This window comes from Ostrea edulis, chromosome 10 (genome assembly GCF_947568905.1).
Source record: "Ostrea edulis chromosome 10, xbOstEdul1.1, whole genome shotgun sequence".
NCBI classification, from domain to species: domain Eukaryota; kingdom Metazoa; phylum Mollusca; class Bivalvia; order Ostreida; family Ostreidae; genus Ostrea; species Ostrea edulis.
In genome coordinates, this window is record NC_079173.1 from 39,075,300 (window position 1) to 39,095,299 (window position 20,000).

The window sequence follows — 20,000 nt, forward strand, 5'->3', positions numbered from 1 at the left end:
GAATTCACGATTATTGCAAACTCATATTTCCCTATGAAAAGAAAATAATGAATATTCTATTTGATGCAATGAAGTTTGGTTATAACTAACTGTGTTTTCGCTGGCCCTGAAGGTTCATTATAACTGTGTTTTACTGTATAATGAAGTTTGGTTGTAACAAACTGTTTTCACTGGCCATTAAGGTTCGCTATAACTTTGTTTTACTGTATAATAAAGTTTGGTTGTAACAAACTGTTTTCGCTGGCCATTAAGGTTCGCTATAACTTTGTTTTACTGTATGATAAAGTTTGGTTATAACAAACTGTTTTCACTGGCCATTAAGGTTCGCTATAACTTTGTTTTACTGTATGATAAAGTTTGGTTATAACAAACTGTTTTCACTGGCCATTAAGGTTCGCTATAACTTTGTTTTACTGTATGATAAAGTTTGGTTATAACAAACTGTTTTTACTGGCCTGGAGGTTCTCTATAACCGTGTTTTACTGTGTAATAAAGTTTGGTTATAACAAACTGTTTTCACTGGCCATTAAGGTTTGCTATAACTGTGTTTTACTGTGTAATAAAGTTTGGTTATAACAAACTGTTTTCGCTGGCCATTAAGGTTCGCTATAACTTTGTTTTACTGTATAATGAAGTTTGGTTATAACAAACTGTTTTCGCTGGCCATTAAGGTTCGCTATAACTTTGTTCTACTGTATGATAAAGTTTGGTTATAACAAACTGTTTTCGCTGGCCATTAAGGTTCGCTATAACTTTGTTTTACTGTATAATGAAGTTTGGCATAACGATCTGTTTTTGCATGCTGGTCCTAAAGGTTCGCTAAAACTTTGTTTTACTGTATAATGAAGTTTGGTTGTGACAAAGTTTTTTTCACCAGCCTTAATTGGTAGTTTGCTATAACTGTACTGTACCCTGTGAAGCCCTTTGTACCTCAAGTAATTAGTATGTGTTCCCCATTTATAGATGTGAGAAATTTTTTGAACAGAATATAAGCTGTTTTGTAAATTTAAATTCTGTGAAAGTTAAACTTTCAGACTTCTAGTAGCTTGTGGTGTTTGTATATCAGTTACAAACTTCATTAAAAACAACATTCTGCTTTTATTTGTAGAGAACTACTAGAAATTCAACACAAGGATGAGAAATTATCCTTCAAGTGTCATGGTTATGTGAGCAATGCTAATTACTCAATGAAGAAGTGTATCTTCCTGCTGTTTATTAACCGTAAGTATATTAAATGATTACAGATTAATGTTTATTATTTAAAGTATCACTAGCCCAAAGGGCTATGATTAATGTAGAAAAAAAATCTGTTCTGCACATTCAAGCTCAATTCTAATATTATGATAATATTCAGGTGACTGATGAGGACTGCGAGCCTCGTGTGTCAGGATGTAATGATATTTTTAGATAATATTCAGGTGACTGATGAGGACTGCGAGCCTCGTGTGTCAGGATGTAATGATATTTTTAGATAATATTCAGGTGACTGATGAGGACTGCGAGCCTTGTGTGTCAGGATGTAATGATATTTTTAGATAATATTCAGGTGACTGATGAGGACTGCGAGCCTCGTGTGTCAGCATGTAGTGATATTTTGACCTCCCAAACAAACATGTTTACTTCTTAAGTTATGGCATATTTCCATCACACACACGTAAACAAAAACATCAATTAAGAAATAAATTGCAGCCTGTAAAACAGGACACTCTTGTTGAAGGTCAGCAATGGACATGTGGGTGTGACAGAAGGGGGCGTATTATCTTATTATTTCTATTGTACTGTTTGTCACTTACTGTTTGTTAAAAAATGTTTCAAGCGGAATATTTCTAGGAGAAACTGGTGAAATAATCAAAAGACATGTTAACTAATGTCATGCATTCAATTTTTGGGGAGCAAATTTTGCAGCTTAGCCTTGGCGTAATTGTTTACTGCTTGTCTTTAGAGATTACAGTAACCGTATTTGATCATCATGATGAGAGGAAGGTGCCTAGTGTTTTTCAAGGTCAGAGGTCAAAGGTCAAGGTTGTAGTATCACTTATTAGGAAAACCTTGTGGGCAGGATACAAACCGAACCGTTATCATATTTATGAAGTAGCGCATTCTAAGGCTATCCCTCTTTATATCTTGATATCCATTTCTACAAGCATAATAATGAATTAGCTCACAGAGGACAGTGCTAACTTCACTAAAATATGAATCCCACTAAAATATGTTTTCCTTGAGCAAAATCTACGGGCGTATTATGCCACGTTGGCGTTGCTCTTGTTCATGTACAATGTTATGTTCACATTCCTACTGGTACTTCAGCATAACAGTTTCATTTTTGTATTATGTACAACATGCAATAACATTGGTCACTTTGATGTTGAATTTTAATTCCTCAATGCACAAAGTGCAGTTCATAATGTGTATATGTTCCTGGTCATGCTTTTCTCCTCCATACCATTCAGGAGACAAAGGGTAGGTTGATGTGATTTGGAGCACTTTCAATTTTTGGAGATGGTTAGACATTTGTTTTTGATAAAATACAAATGATTTTTTAGAGTTTGTTTGCATAAAATCAATAGTAATGCAGATATGATCTTTATTCGGTTTTGTGTGTCAGATCGGGTTTTAAGTTTTACTGGACAAATTGAACTGAAATTTACTGGAGATTTCCAGTAGTCCATGACTGTCTCCAACTCTGGGTAAAACAACAAAACAGATTGATCCTGATAATGGACTGCAGGGGGCATCAGATACCTCTACCAAGCACTCGCATGAAATTGTTCTTCAGTCTCCGTGTTTGTTATACACCACTGTCCATTCACGCCTACTGCCACGCCTACTGCAGGGACAACATCTTTGTCTAAATCTTAGAGATGTGACACTGTGGTGACTGACTGTCTAAGGGTTTTTTCTTACAGATCGCTTGGTAGATTCTTCATCTCTACGTAAAGCTGTGGACTCAGTCTTCCAGGCATATCTTCCTAAAAACATGCATCCCTTTGCGTATCTTAGGTAAGTAAGGAACCATTTTATTGTTCCCCTATCAGCAGAACCAAACTCCACACATCTGTAGCTGTCAGACCAACAAATAAGTTTTCTGCACATCTGTCTGTCAGACCAACGCATAAGTTTAAATTAAATAGATAGTGTGTGATGAGGATAGTGAGGAATAAGTGTGTGATGAGGTTAGTGAGAAATAGTTAGTGTATGATGAGGAATAGTTAGTGTGTGATGAGGATAGTGAGGAATAGTTAGTGTATGATGAAGAATAGTGAGAAATAGTTAGTGTATGATGATGATAGTGAGAAATAGTTAGTGTATGATGAGGATAGTGAGGAATAGTTGGTGTATGATGAGGATAGTGAGAAATAGTTAGTGTATGATGAGGATAGTGAGGAATAGTTAGTGTATGATGAGGAATAGTTAGTGTATGGTGAGGAATAGTTAGTGTGTGATCATGATAGTGAGAAATAGTTAGTGTATGATGAGGAATAATTAGTGTATGAGGACAGTGAGGAATAGTTAGTGTATGATGAGGATAGTGAGAAATAGTTAGTGTATGGTGAGGATAGTGAGGAATAGTTAGTGTATGATGAGGAATAGTTAGTGTATGATGAGGATAGTGAGAAATAGTGTATTATGAGGATAGTGAGGAATAGTTAGTGTATGATGAGGATAGTGAAGAATAGTTAGTGTATGATGAGGATAGTGAGGAATAGTTAGTGTGTGATGGGGATAGTGAGGAATAGTGTATGATGAGGATAGTGAGGAATAGTTAGTGTATGATGAAGAATAGTTAGTGTGTGATGAGGATAGTGAGGAATAGTTAGTGTATGATGAAGAATAGTTAGTGTATGATGAGGATAGTGAGGAATAGTTAGTGTATGATGAAGATAGTGAGGAATAGTTAGTGTATGATGAAGATAGTGAAGAATAGTTAGTGTATGATGAAGAATAGTTAGTGTATGATGAGGATAGTGAGGAATAGTTAGTGTATGATAAAGATAGTGAGGAATAGTTAGTGTATGATGAAGATAGTGAAGAATAGTTAGTGTATTATGAGGATAGTGAGGAATAGTTAGTGTATGATGAAGATAGTGAGGAATAGTTAGTGTATGATGAAGATAGTGAAGAATAGTTAGTGTATGATGAAGATAGTGAAGAATAGTTAGTGTATGATGAAGATAGTGAAGAATAGTTAGTGTATGATGAAGAATAGTTAGTGTATGATGAGGATAGTGAGGAATAGTTAGTGTATGATAAAGATAGTGAGGAATAGTTAGTGTATGATGAAGATAGTGAAGAATAGTTAGTGTATGATGAGGATAGTGAAGAATAGTTAGTGTATGATGAGGATAGTGAGGAATAGTTAGTGTATGATGAGGAATAGTTAGTGTATGGTGAGGAATAGTTAGTGTGTGATCATGATAGTGAGAAATAGTTAGTGTATGATGAGGAATAATTAGTGTATGAGGACAGTGAGGAATAGTTAGTGTATGATGAGGATAGTGAGAAATAGTTAGTGTATGGTGAGGATAGTGAGGAATAGTTAGTGTATGATGAGGAATAGTTAGTGTATGATGAGGATAGTGAGAAATAGTGTATTATGAGGATAGTGAGGAATAGTTAGTGTATGATGAGGATAGTGAAGAATAGTTAGTGTATGATGAGGATAGTGAGGAATAGTTAGTGTGTGATGGGGATAGTGAGGAATAGTGTATGATGAGGATAGTGAGGAATAGTTAGTGTATGATGAAGAATAGTTAGTGTGTGATGAGGATAGTGAGGAATAGTTAGTGTATGATGAAGAATAGTTAGTGTATGATGAGGATAGTGAGGAATAGTTAGTGTATGATGAAGATAGTGAGGAATAGTTAGTGTATGATGAAGATAGTGAAGAATAGTTAGTGTATGATGAAGAATAGTTAGTGTATGATGAGGATAGTGAGGAATAGTTAGTGTATGATAAAGATAGTGAGGAATAGTTAGTGTATGATGAAGATAGTGAAGAATAGTTAGTGTATTATGAGGATAGTGAGGAATAGTTAGTGTATGATGAAGATAGTGAGGAATAGTTAGTGTATGATGAAGATAGTGAAGAATAGTTAGTGTATGATGAAGATAGTGAAGAATAGTTAGTGTATGATGAAGATAGTGAAGAATAGTTAGTGTATGATGAAGAATAGTTAGTGTATGATGAGGATAGTGAGGAATAGTTAGTGTATGATAAAGATAGTGAGGAATAGTTAGTGTATGATGAAGATAGTGAAGAATAGTTAGTGTATGATAAAGATAGTGAGGAATAGTTAGTGTATGATGAGGATAGTGAGGAATAGTTAGTGTATGATGAAGAATAGTTAGTGTATGATGAGGATAGTGAGGAATAGTTAGTGTATGATAAAGATAGTGAGGAATAGTTAGTGTATGATGAAGATAGTGAAGAATAGTTAGTGTATGATGAGGATAGTGAGGAATAGTTAGTGTATGATGAAGAATAGTTAGTGTATGATGAGGATAGTGAGGAATAGTTAGTGTATGATAAAGATAGTGAGGAATAGTTAGTGTATGATGAAGAATAGTGTATGATGAAGAATAGTTAGTGTATGATGAGGATAGTGAGGAATAGTTAGTGTATGATAAAGATAGTGAGGAATAGTTAGTGTATGATGAAGATAGTGAAGAATAGTTAGTGTGTGATGAGGATAGTGAGGAATAGTGTATGATGAGGATAGTGAGGAATAGTTAGTGTATGATGAGGATAGTGAGGAATAGTTAGTGTATGATGAAGATAGTGAGGAATAGTTAGTGTATGATGAAGATAGTGAAGAATAGTTAGTGTGTGATGAGGATAGTGAGGAATAGTGTATGATGAGGATAGTGAGGAATAGTTAGTGTATGATGAAGTTCAAACTATGAATTATCTAATCGATTATATGCTGTAGATTCAATTCGATAGTCGATTGTGATGTTTGTCCAATTTTGCAACACTGAAAATCATGACTTATGACATTTTTTATACTGCATTCTACATCAGCACTTGCCGGCCCTCAGATTTTCAGGCTGATAGGAATTGACCTCTGGCGAGTGATAGCAGGATACAAGATAGAAATTACATGTTATATTTATATAATCTTTTGGTAACAATTTTACAACACAGAAATATATGCACAGGGTTTTGACCCATCGCAAAATAAATCTATGCTAAATTAAAGATATCCAGATTTACTAGTTATAATATTTAAGTATATTATACGTTCTTACATGTTGACATAATTTTACTTTTATAAAGGAATTGAATTCTGATCCTTAGAGATTTTTCACTGAAGATGTAAAGACCTTTTTGCACTTTCCATCATAGATATGACTGCAGCTGCTACAATGACTTTGCATTTTCAGGACCATGAGTCGCCTCAACCCAAACAGAAAGCGAACATAAACAGATCAGTCTCGAGAGATTTTGGCCACAAAAACAGATTTTTGATAGATTAACCATTTGTTAAATTAACCATTATTTTATGACTTTTCACAAAAGTATCGTATATCAAAATAATTGTATGACATCATTAGAAGGACTTCTGGGAATAATTGAGGCTTCTCTGTTGGATTATGTTTTTGTGTAGACCTTTTAGAATATTTTAAGTTGAAAGTTAGCTATAGGACAAGGTTGGAAGATTTCAATGAAAAAAGAAAGGCTTGGATGTATCATAGCAAACAAATGACGATAATTACGAAAGAGAAAAATTAATATTTTCATTTGTTATTATTAATTGTGTGGACTCTTTTTTTTACAGTTCAATTGTCGTAATTGATTTCAGTGAATAATTTACCTACGCTCTGTTTATGGTCTTTAGTTTGCAGACATACTTTGTAATTCATATTTCAAAACTTTTCAATGAAATAATTATTGTAAACATTAATATTAATGGCATTTTCAACAGATTTCAATAGTTAGAAAAATATGCCATGTTTTGTTCATTCTGATATGCTGAACAATAGCAAATTGACAGATAGGAAGATTTTTATCAGTTGTCTGATATTTCGCAATTCCATTTCTAGCTGACTGACTTAAAGCATCATGTTATTGCTCATGAAATATTTATTAGTAACATTAAAGTATTGATGAAGTTGTACGCATTAAACAATTATAGTTCTAGTATCTAATGAGCCAGCTAGGTTAGACATTCATTTCACCACAGCTGCTAGAATGACGTTTTCTTGAGCTTTTTCTAAGGTTCAGGCCTGGAGGCGTTAAAACTTTTTTGAGCACGTTTTCATACTTAAACGCGAACTCTGTGCTCTAAATCGTACTCATACTCAAAAGTGAAGGTTATAAAACTTTTATAAAATTATTCTCACACTCAAATGGAGTATGCCCAAGATTTTTCGAGTATGCTTTGGAACTTGCTCAGAATTGTACTCAAAACAAACATGGTTGAGTTTGAGTATGAGTACGGTAAAAGTTTTATAACTTCCAGGCCTGGTCTAGTACATATGTCTGTGTCCACATCTACAGAAATTGCATGCAACAACCATGAGTAAACGGGTTTCACACAATCTAAATGAGAATCCCTCGCTAGGAATTTCAATACAACATAAACGAAATGTGTTTTTAAGTTTGATATTGTTGGAGAAAGTATTAAAAATCCCTCATTGATGTTAGATATATCCTCTGTGAAGAAGATTTATTAAATAAATAAGTTTCTTCTAATGAAGTGCCAATTTAAGCCCCTTTTTAGGTGGAGATAAGAATTAGTATTTAAAAAATGTGGCATATTAGTTTGAAATTGATCTTCAATCTTCTAAAGAACCACTGGGCCTATTTCAATCAAACTTAGCACAAACCATTATTGGTTAAAGAGGTTTCAGGAGAAAATCAAGAAAAGGTAAAAATAGAAGGGAGTCATTTAAAGAACTGAGCCAGAAAAGTCGAAATTTACATTCCTGACATATTGAATTTGAACCTTGCTCATAACTTTTGAATGGTGCAGTGATAGGACTCTTGTATTACATTCCTTTTGACAAGACCTTTCTTTTGGTACCAAAGTTTTTGTTCCTGACTGCATGCGGAAGGGGACATAGAAATACTGGTGTCTTTATGCTTGTCCGTCTTAGTTGTCGCAGAAACTGCTCAACAGATTTTGTTCAAATTTAGTAGGATTGTTAGTCACCATATGTAGTTGCATGATCGTATTGCGCTGCCATTTTAATTCAAATTTTACAGGAGTTATGGTACTTTGTTGAATTTGTCCAGTCAAACTTTATTCATGATAATCATGTACGGAGTTGTGGGAAAAAAACAACTATACATTACGCCCTCCAGAAAAATACTAAATCTTCTTAGGATTGGATTTTAACTCAAAAAATCTGACTTATAGGCAAATACAGTAGGTATATCTCCTAAAAAATTTAAGGTAGGATTTCCATATCTTGTATATAATTGATGGTCTGGGGCCAGTGAATTATGGATCTTGGCTACGTAGTGCTTTATAAAAAGCATGTGCCCTTGGGGTTAGTTATCAAAATCAATCTGGCTAGTAAATATTAGGTATGTGTGCATCCACCCGTTCTATCGGATGTAAAATGTTTTCTTGATTTCACTTTTGTTAAGTCAATGTCCAAATGATACAGTGAAAATTAATTCATGAATCTTTCTAAGAACAAGTTGTCTTAAGCAGAGTAAATAAATCTCTATAGTCAGCAACCATCGGATGATTACGTAAAAGTTACAAGGTACGAGTCTTGTGAGTAGTTCCGAGTTATATCTCAGAACACGTCTTCAGCTGAGTATTTCTTAGAATGAGCTGTCTGATGTTGGAATGCTTTTATATCTCAGAACACGTCTTCAGCTGAGTATTTCTTAGAATGAGATGTCTGATGTTGGAATGCTTTTATATCTCAGAACACGTCTTCAGCTGAGTATTTCTTAGAATGAGATGTCTGATGTTGGAATGCTTTTATATCTCAGAACACGTCTTCAGCTGAGTATTTCTTAGAATGAGCTGTCTGATGTTGGAATGCTTTTATATCTCAGAACACGTCTTCAGCTGAGTATTTCTTAGAATGAGATGTCTGATGTTGGAATGCTTTTATATCTCAGAACACGTCTTCAGCTGAGTATTTCTTAAAATGAGCTGTCTGATGTTGGAATGCTTTTATATCTCAGAACACGTCTTCAGCTGAGTATTTCTTAGAATGAGATGTCTGATGTTGGAATGCTTTCGTAATTCTGTATTACTGTGATTCCGTAGAAGACAAAAATGACCATGACGATAGTCTAAGTAAAAAAAAACATGGTTATGAATAATAAAATTACAATGTTTTTTAAACCCGCTATAATTGATGATAGTTTGTATTCTGAAAGTGTTTATACATGTATTTGATCTTGAATTAGGGCCAGTCACTTTCATATTGTAATGTCCAAAGGACTTACAGTTCATCACCACATTGGTTTTTAGCTCACCTGAACCGAAGGTTCAAGTGAGCTATTCTGATCACATTTTGTCCGTCTGTCCGTCTGTCTGTCTGTCCGTCTGTCTGTAAACTTTTCACATTTTCGACTTCTTCTCCAGAACCACTGGGCCAATTTCAACCTAACTTGGCCAAAAGCATCCTTGGGTGAAGGGCTTTCAAGTTTGTTCAAATGAAGGGCCATGTCCCGTTCAAAGGGGAGATAATCACAAAAATGCAAAAATAGGGTGGGGTCATTTAAAAATCTTCTTCTCAAGAACCACTGGGCCAGAAGAGCTGAAATTTACCTGAAAGCTTCCTGACATATTGCAGATTGAAGTTTGTTCAAATCATGGCCCCCGGTGGTAGGATGGGGCCACAAGGGGGGATCAAAGTTTTACATACATATATATAGGGAAAAACTTTAAAAATCTTCTTCTCAAGAACCACTAAGCCAGAAAAGCTGAGATTTACATGAAAGCTTCCTGACATAATGCAGATTTAAGTTTGTTCAAATCATGGCCCCCGGGGGTTGGATGGGGCCACAATAGGGGATCAAAGTTTTACATACAAATATATAGGAAAAATCTTTAAAAATCTTCTTCTCAAGAACCACTAAGCCAGAAAAGCTGATTTTTACATGAAAACTTTCTGACATAGTGCAGATTGAAGTTTGTTCAAATCATGGCCCCCGGGGGTAGGATGGGGCCACAAGGGGGGATCAAAGTTTTACATACAAATATATAGGGAAAAACTTTAAAAATCTTCTTCTCAAGAACCACTAAGCCAGAAAAGCTGAGATTTACATGAAAGCTTCCTTACATAATGCAGATTCAAGTTTGTTCAAATCATGGGCTCCGGGGATTGGATGGGGCCACAATAGGGGATCAAAGTTTTACATACAATTATATAGGAAAAATCTTCTTCTCAAGAACCACTGAGCCAGAAAAGCTGATTTTTACATGAAAACCTTTTGACATAGTGCAGATTCAAGTTTGTTCAAATCATGGCCCCTGGGGGTAGGATGAGGCCACAAGGGGGGTCAAAGTTTTACATACAAATATATAGTTAAAATCTTTTTCTCAATAACCACTGAGTCAGAAAATCTGATATTTACAAGAAAACTTTCTGACATAGTGAAGATTCAAGATTGTTCAAATCATGGCCCCCTGGGGGTAGGATGGGGCCACAAGTGGGGGGGGGGGGGGTCAAAGTTTTACATACAAATATAGGAAAAAGCTTTAAAAATCTTCTTCTCAAGAACCATTGTGCCAAAGAAGTTGACATTTACATGAAAGCTTTCTGACATAGTGTAGATTCAAGTTTGCAAAGGGTAGTTTGGGCCATAATAGGGACTAAGGTTTTACATGCAAATATATATGGAAAGTCTTCAGATATGGGCCAAAGTGACTCAGGTGATCGATGTGGCCCATGGGCCTCTTTTTTTTTTTTTTTTTTTTTTAAACAGTATTTTATTATGAATATCATTATAAGGGTTAGGCAGCAGACAACACCTATATATAAGCAATTCTCTTTAACCACAGTATTTTATGATGAATAACATAATAAGGATTAGGCAGCAGACAACACCTATATATAAGCCTTCTCTTTAACCACCACATTGTATGGGGTTAATGATAAATCATAGTCAGTGTCATTGTATGGGGTTAATGATAAATCCTCCATAGTCAGTGTTATTGTATGAGGTTAATGATAAATCCTCCATAGTCAGTGTTATTGTATGGGGTTAATGATAAATCATAGTCAGTGTTATTGTATGGGGTTAATGATAAATCATAGTCAGTGTTATTGTATGAGATTAATGATAAATCATAGTCAGTGTTATTGTCTGAGGTTAATGATAAATCATAGTCAGTGTTATTGTCTGAGGTTAATGATAAATCATAGTCAGTGTTATTGTCTGAGGTTAATGATAAATCATAGTCAGTGTTATTGTATGAGGTTAATGATAAATCCTCTATAGTCAGTGTTATTGTATGAGGTTAATGATAAATCCTCCATAGTCAGTGTTATTGTATGGGGTTAATGATAAATCATAGTCAGTGTTATTGTATGAGGTTAATGATAAATCCTCTATAGTCAGTGTTATTGTATGGGGTTAATGATAAATCCTCTATAGTCAGTGTTATTGTATGGGGTTAATGATAAATCATAGTCAGTGTTTTTGTATGAGGTTAATGATAAATCCTCTATAGTCAGTGTTATTGTATGGGGTTAATGATAAATCCTCCATAGTCAGTGTTATTGTATGGGGTTAATGATAAATCATAGTCAGTGTTATTGTATGGGGTTAATGATAAATCCTCCATAGTCAGTGTTATTGTATGAGGTTAATGATAAATCCTCTATAGTCAGTGTTATTGTCTGAGGTTAATGATAAATCATAGTCAGTGTCATTGTATGAGGTTAATGATAAATCCTCCATAGTCAGTGTTATTGTATGAGGTTAATGATAAATCATAGTCAGTGTTATTGTATGGGGTTAATGATAAATCATAGTCAGTGTTATTGTATGGGGTTAATGATAAATCATAGTCAGTGTTATTGTATGAGGTTAATGATAAATCCTCCATAGTCAGTGTTATTGTATGAGGTTAATGATAAATCATAGTCAGTGTTATTGTATGGGGTTAATGATAAATCATAGTCAGTGTTATTGTATGAGGTTAATGATAAATCATAGTCAGTGTTATTGTATGAGGTTAATGATAAATCCTCTATAGTCAGTGTTATTGTATGAGGTTAATGATAAATCCTCTATAGTCAGTGTTATTGTATGGGGTTAATGATAAATCATAGTCAGTGTTTTTGTATGAGGTTAATGATAAATCCTCTATAGTCAGTGTTATTGTATGGAGTTAATGATAAATCCTACATAGTCAGTGTCATTGTATGGGGTTAATGATAAATCATAGTCAGTGTTATTGTATGAGGTTAATGATAAATCCTCCATAGTCAGTGTTATTGTATGAGGTTAATGATAAATCATAGTCAGTGTTATTGTATGAGATTAATGATAAATCATAGTCAGTGTTATTGTATGAAGTTAATGATAAATCATAGTCAGTGTTATTGTATGGGGTTAATGATAAATCATAGTCAGTGTTATTGTATGAAGTTAATGATAAATCATAGTCAGTGTTATTGTATGAGGTTAATGATAAATCATAGTCAGTGTTATTGTATGGGGTTAATGATAAATCATAGTCAGTGTTATTGTATGAAGTTAATGATAAATCATAGTCAGTGTTATTGTATGAGGTTAATGATAAATCCTCTATAGTCAGTGTTATTGTATGAGGTTAATGATAAATCATAGTCAGTGTTATTGTATGAGGTTAATGATAAATCATAGTCAGTGTTATTGTATGAGGTTAATGATAAATCATAGTCAGTGTTATTGTCTGAGGTTAATGATAAATCATAGTCAGTGTTATTGTATGAAGTTAATGATAAATCCTCTATAGTCAGTGTTATTGTATGAGGTTAATGATAAATCATAGTCAGTGTTATTGTATGAGGTTAATGATAAATCATAGTCAGTGTTATTGTATGGGGTTAATGATAAATCATAGTCAGTGTTATTGTATGAGGTTAATGATAAATCATAGTCAGTGTTATTGTATGAGGTTAATGATAAATCATAGTCAGTGTTATTGTATGAGGTTAATGATAAATCCTACATAGTCAGTGTTTTTGTATGAGGTTAATGATAAATCCTCTATAGTCAGTGTTATTGTATGAGGTTAATGATAAATCATAGTCAGTGTTTTTGTATGAGGTTAATGATAAATCATAGTCAGTGTTATTGTATGAGGTTAATGATAAATCCTCCATAGTCAGTGTTATTGTATGAGGTTAATGATAAATCCTCTATAGTCAGTGTTATTGTATGGGGTTAATGATAAATCATAGTCAGTGTTTTTGTATGAGGTTAATGATAAATCCTCTATAGTCAGTGTTATTGTATGAGGTTAATGATAAATCCTACATAGTCAGTGTTATTGTATGGGGTTAATGATAAATCATAGTCAGTGTTATTGTATGAGGTTAATGATAAATCCTCCATAGTCAGTGTTATTGTATGAAGTTAATGATAAATCATAGTCAGTGTTATTGTATGAGGTTAATGATAAATCATAGTCAGTGTTATTGTATGAGGTTAATGATAAATCCTCCATAGTCAGTGTTATTGTATGAGGTTAATGATAAATCATAGTCAGTGTTATTGTATGGGGTTAATGATAAATCATAGTCAGTGTTATTGTATGAGGTTAATGATAAATCATAGTCAGTGTTATTGTATGAGGTTAATGATAAATCATAGTCAGTGTTATTGTATGAGGTTAATGATAAATCATAGTCAGTGTTATTGTATGAGGTTAATGATAAATCATAGTCAGTGTTATTGTATGAGGTTAATGATAAATCATAGTCAGTGTTATTGTATGAGGTTAATGATAAATCCTCCATAGTCAGTGTTATTGTATGAGGTTAATGATAAATCATAGTCAGTGTTATTGTATGAGGTTAATGATAAATCATAGTCAGTGTTATTGTATGGGGTTAATGATAAATCATAGTCAGTGTTATTGTATGAGGTTAATGATAAATCATAGTCAGTGTTATTGTATGAGGTTAATGATAAATCATAGTCAGTGTTATTGTATGGGGTTAATGATAAATCATAGTCAGTGTTATTGTATGGGGTTAATGATAAATCATAGTCAGTGTTATTGTATGGGGTTAATGATAAATCATAGTCAGTGTTATTGTATGAGGTTAATGATAAATCCTCCATAGTCAGTGTTATTGTATGAGGTTAATGATAAATCCTCCATAGTCAGTGTTATTGTATGGGGTTAATGATAAATCATAGTCAGTGTCATTGTATGGGGTTAATGATAAATCCTCCATAGTCAGTGTTATTGTATGGGGTTAATGATAAATCATAGTCAGTGTTATTGTATGAGGTTAATGATAAATCATAGTCAGTGTTATTGTATGGGGTTAATGATAAATCATAGTCAGTGTTATTGTATGAGGTTAATGATAAATCATAGTCAGTGTTATTGTATGAGGTTAATGATAAATCATAGTCAGTGTTATTGTATGGGGTTAATGATAAATCCTCCATAGTCAGTGTTATTGTATGGGGTTAATGATAAATCCTCCATAGTCAGTGTTATTGTATGGGGTTAATGATAAATCCTCTATAGTCAGTGTTATTTCCCTTCCCTGTGGACCCTCATCTTTACTACACTGTGCCCATGCTATATAACTGGTATGAAAATTTTGGAAAAGTTGCATATTTTGAATTCTTTTTTCAGTTTGGAGATTGCTCCTCAAAATGTGGACGTCAATGTCCACCCTACGAAGCACGAAGTACACTTCCTCCACGAAGAGGCGATTATTTCCAGCATTCAGTCCGCTGTGGAGGCCAAACTTCTAGGTGCCAACACAAGCAGGACGTACTATACGCAGGTTTGCATTTAATTATTACCTCACATTAACTTACTGCAGAGGTTCGCATTTAATTATTACCTCACATTAACTTACTGCAGAGGTTCGCATTTAATTATTACCTCACATTAACTTACTGCAGAGGTTCGCATTTAATTATTACCTCACATTAACTTACTGCAGAAGTTCGCATTTAATTATTACCTCACATTAACTTACTGCAGAGGTTTGCAGTATTTCGGTTATAATCAGTACAATTCAAAATCTCGTGCATTCGTAAACTTATTTTTATATGCCAGTCTTAAGACGGGATGTTTTATGGTACAACGATGTCTGTATGTCCTGCCGTCTGTCCATCTGGGAAAATCTTTAAATATGGGTCAAGGTGAGCGATGTGGCCCATGGGCCTCTTTGTATTTTTATATTGCTAAAATTCATGTATGCAAAGACTCTTGATCAACAGAGCATTCACGAATTTATGTTCTCGCGATTTGCTGTATACGCGTAATTTTATGATATTAAATACTCGCGTAAAATTAGGAATCTACAGCACTACAAGCTAGCTATTTATGGAAACCTTGTTTTCGTGACAGTATAATTTTCCAAATTTCACAAATAAAAAGTAATATACAGGTAACCCTTGATGGCTCGAACTTCGATCTCGAAATAATATCACGATCCTCATTTTCTCTCTCTATATATTATGTAACTAAGCAAATTTACTATCGATCTCTCAAAGGTTCGATCTCTCAAAGTTTTCAATCTCTTGAAGTGAAGTTGGGTCCCGTAAAACATATTTCATTTTTTTCACTCTCGATCTCTCAAAGTGGTGGTAGCGTATACACACCATTACCCAAGCGTATTAGTTACACAGTCAGTTTGGGATTTCCGTTTCACACGCTGGATGACTCCGCATTATGTCCCAAACTGACTGTGTAACAAATTTATCCGGCTGAAAACCTTTAGAATTTTTTGAAAGATTTCAGTAACATCTTTGATCAATATTATCAATTATCAACTGATATACCCTCCGGACGGAGACCTAATATAAAGAATTTCAGGGACTAGGACGTGGTTGTAGGCAAGGGGACCCACTATCACCTTACATATTCTTATTATGCGCTGAAATTTTGGCTATAAAAATTAAAAATAACAGAAGTATAAAGGGAATTCTAATCAATAACACAGAATATCTAATGTCACAGTACGCAGATGATACATCCGTTATCCTTGACGGATCGGAGGTTTCATTGAGAGAAACCTTGAAAGAACTTGATGAATTTTTAGCTCTTCTGAGCCAAAGGCTCAAAGAGCTAATGCTATGGCCATTTGTGCGGTGTGCGTAAACTTTTTAGAAAAAGGGCTATAACTCAAGAACCCCTTGGCCAATTCTTTTCAAATTTGTTACAGGGTATCATTGGCCCAAGGGCTTTCATACATACTAAGTAGAGAGATGTGACCCTTTAACAAGGGGAGATAATCAGGAAAATACAAACAAAAGTAGTGGTTGCTAAAAAATCTTCTTCTCAAGAACCACAGGGCAGATTATCACCAAACTTACACATAAGGATGAGGATATGTTGTAGATTAAAAATTGTTCAAGGCATTACCCTGGGGCAAAGGGCGTGGTCTCAAGGTCACTTCAAAGTCGACCTAAATTTAAATTTTTTTTAAATTCCTTAAATCTTAGATATTTTAGTCATTATAAGGACTAGGATCATCAAATTTTGACAGTTGATGCATCTTAGGACCTTGTGTCAAGTTGTCTCAAAAGTAGGTCACGGTGACCTACTTTTTGAATTTTGCAGGTATTTATTTTAAAATTAATTTTGATGCATATCTTGGACACTTTGAAGCCTATGATCATCAAAACTTGTCAGTTGGTGGATCATGGGACCTTGAAATGCGTCAACTGAAAAATAGGTCACTGTGACCTACTTTCTGAATTTTATGGCTTATCATTTATAGATATATTTTAAGTTGTTATTTCAAATACCGAGAGGTTTAGAATCATCAAATCTTGTAAGTTGATGCATCTTGAGGCCTTGAAACATATTTATAAAAAAGTAGGTCACAGTGACCTACTTTTTGAATTTTGCAGATATTCAAATTTCACATTTTCAATTTTAGATGCATATTTTGGGCACTGTAAAACCTAGGATCATCAAACTTTGTCAGTTGATGCGTCTTCAGTCTTCGGTTTGTGTCGACCAAAAAGTAGGTCACCGTGACCTATTTTTGGTATTTGACAGCTAAATTACTATATTTCAGACACTATTTGACCTACAATCATCAAACTTTGTCAGTTGATGCATCTTGAGTCTTCGGAGTGTATCGACCAAAAAGTAGGTCACTGTGACCTACTTTTGGCATTTGACAGTTATATTTATATATTTCAGTCACTAATTGACCTACAATCATCAAACTTTGACAGTTGATGCATCTTGAGTCAACGGAGTGTGTCGACCAAAAGTAGGTCACCTTGACCTATTTTTGGAATTTGACGGCTATATTTATATATTTCAGATACTATTTGACCTACAGTCATCAAACTTTGTCAGTTGATGGGTCTTGCATGTTCGAAGGGTTTCGACCAAAAAGTAGGTCAACTTGAACTACTTTTGGAATTGGACACCTATATTTATATATTTCAGATACTATTTGACCTACAGTCATCAAACTTTGTCAGTTAATGTGTCTTGCATGTTCAAAGGGTGTTGACCAAAAAGTAGGTCACCTTGACCTACTTTTGGAATTGGACGGCTATATTTATATAATTCAGATACTATTTGACCTAGTCATCAAACTTTGTCAGTTGTTGGGTCTTGCATGTTTGAAGGGTGTTGACGAAAAAGTAGGTCACCTTGACCTACTTTTGGAATTTGACGGCTATATTTATATATTTCAGATACTATTTGACCTACAGTCATCAAAATTTGTCAGTTGATGGGTCTTGCATGTTCGGAGTTCGCTGACCAAAAAGTAGGTCACCATGACCTACGATTGGAATTTGACAGCTATATTTCAATATTCAGATACTAATTGGCTTAAAATCATCAAACTTTGTCAGTTGATATTTCTTGGGTTCTCAAAATGTGTAAACCAAAAAGTAGGTCACATTGACCTACTTTTTTTGAATTCTTAGGATTTAACTAAAGATTTAGAATACTAAGAGGCTAAGAATAGAAATGGTGGGGTTGTACAATTTATCAGAAGAGCGATTCTAGGCCCTTGGGCCTCTTGTATAAATTATCTGGTCTCAAAATAAACCGAGATAAAACTCAGATTGTGTGGATAGGAAGTAAAAAATATTCAGATGAAAGATTATGTTCTGATATGAATTTCAAATGGACAACTCGATTTAAACTACTAGGAATCCATTATGATGTGGATTTAAATAAAATTTTGAAATTGAACTATGACAAAAAACTTGTGAAGATTAAATCAATTATTGACCAGTGGAGTAAACGAAAGTTGACTCCAATTGGGAAAATAACTCTAGTGAAATCACTCCTAATTTCACAACTAAATCATTTATTTATTGCCTTACCAAACCCAAAGAATGCTTTCATAAAAGAACTTAATACTATTTTATTTGAATTTGTCTGGAATTCAAAATCTGATAAAATTAAAAGAAAAGTTGCCACACAAAAGTATGCATATGGGGGACTAAAAATGGTTGATCTAGATTGTTATATCAAAGGACTAAAGTCGACTTGGATAAGGAGATTGGTTATGGAGGACAACTCAAAATGGAAAAGTCTCCTTAGAAATAATGTAAACTTGGACAAATGAATAAATACAGGTTCAGACTATATCTTACAGATAGTTGAAAATGTAAAAAATGACTTTTGGAAAGATGTCATGGTGGCTTTTAAGGAAATTCAAGAAAAAGTTGTCATTAAATCTTGGGAGGACTATATGAGCCAACCTTTATGGAATAATCATAAGTTCAAGATAGAAAGTCAGTCCATCTTCTATAAAACATGGTATGATAAAGGAATAAAAAATGTACATGATCTACTTGACGAAAAAGGAGAAATTATAAATTTTAAAATATTTAAAGACAGATTTAACCTACAAATGAATTTTTTAACATATATGGGTATAACACAAGTAGTAGCCACAGATATGAAAAAGTATAACTTTACAAATAAAGCATCTGTGCAAAAACCCCTTATTCCCTTGAATATCAAACTATTTGTTTTAACAAAGAAAGGGTCGAAACCTATGTATGATACTCTCAATAAATCAGATGCTATACCCACAGGAAAAAAGAAATGGAGTAGATATTTCATTACCTCTGATAACCAATGGAAGGCAATCTTTTACCTGCCATTCTTGACTACATTGGATTCTAAATTATTATGGTTTCAATACAGAGTTAACCACCACATTTTAACTACTAATAGCTATATGTACAAATTAGGTAGAGTAGATTCTAAACTATGTACCTTTTGTGATAGGGAAGACGAAACAATTTACCATTTACTTTGGGATTGTCCAAAAGTACAACAATTATTATCAGAATTTATCAGATATTGCAATTCAAAGGAGATTGAAATAGAATTTGATGTCAAAACTTTTATATTTGGTGATACAAAACAAAAACATTTCAGGTCATACAATGCATTACTTATAATAATCAAAAAAAATATATATAGGAATAGATGTAAAAAAAAATCAGCTAACACTTAAAGCCCTTATAAATGATTGGAAACAATTGTATCAAATCAACCTGGATAGTTATAAGGAAAGAAATGAATTAGATAAATTTAAAATGGACTGGGAAAAATGGTCTCCATTAGTCAATTGACTCCCTCCTCTCCCCCCCCCCCCTCTCTCTCTCTCTCTCTCTCTCATAAAAAGAAAATGAACATTATAATATATATATGTACGCTTAAATATATTCATATTCTTTTGTATCTACTTTTGTGCAAATGTATGTCGATTGAGTGAAATAAAAAAAAAAAAAAAAAGAATTTCAGGGCATCATGGGATTAACTTTTATCCAATCAATTATCTACAAATTTGTCTGAAGCGGGATAAAATTATTTCTGCTTGGACCTTACCTGGATTTT

The 20,000-nt window shown here is 33.7% G+C and overlaps 1 protein-coding gene across 2 annotated transcripts in view; it reads left to right on the forward strand.

The window, feature by feature from the left end:
• LOC125666033 (DNA mismatch repair protein Mlh1-like) overlaps positions 1–20,000 on the forward strand; it is a 121,812-nt gene that overhangs the window by 76,956 nt on the left and 24,856 nt on the right. For both annotated transcript variants that reach the window (XR_007366475.2, XM_048899130.2), the window contains exons 8-10: positions 1,109–1,221; positions 2,907–3,000; positions 14,787–14,940. Coding sequence is in view for 1 of the 2 variants with exons in the window: in XM_048899130.2 (XP_048755087.2) it covers positions 1,109–1,221; positions 2,907–3,000; positions 14,787–14,940 (361 nt within the window). In the remaining variant the exon portion in view is untranslated. The remainder of the gene's footprint in view (positions 1–1,108; positions 1,222–2,906; positions 3,001–14,786; positions 14,941–20,000) is intronic.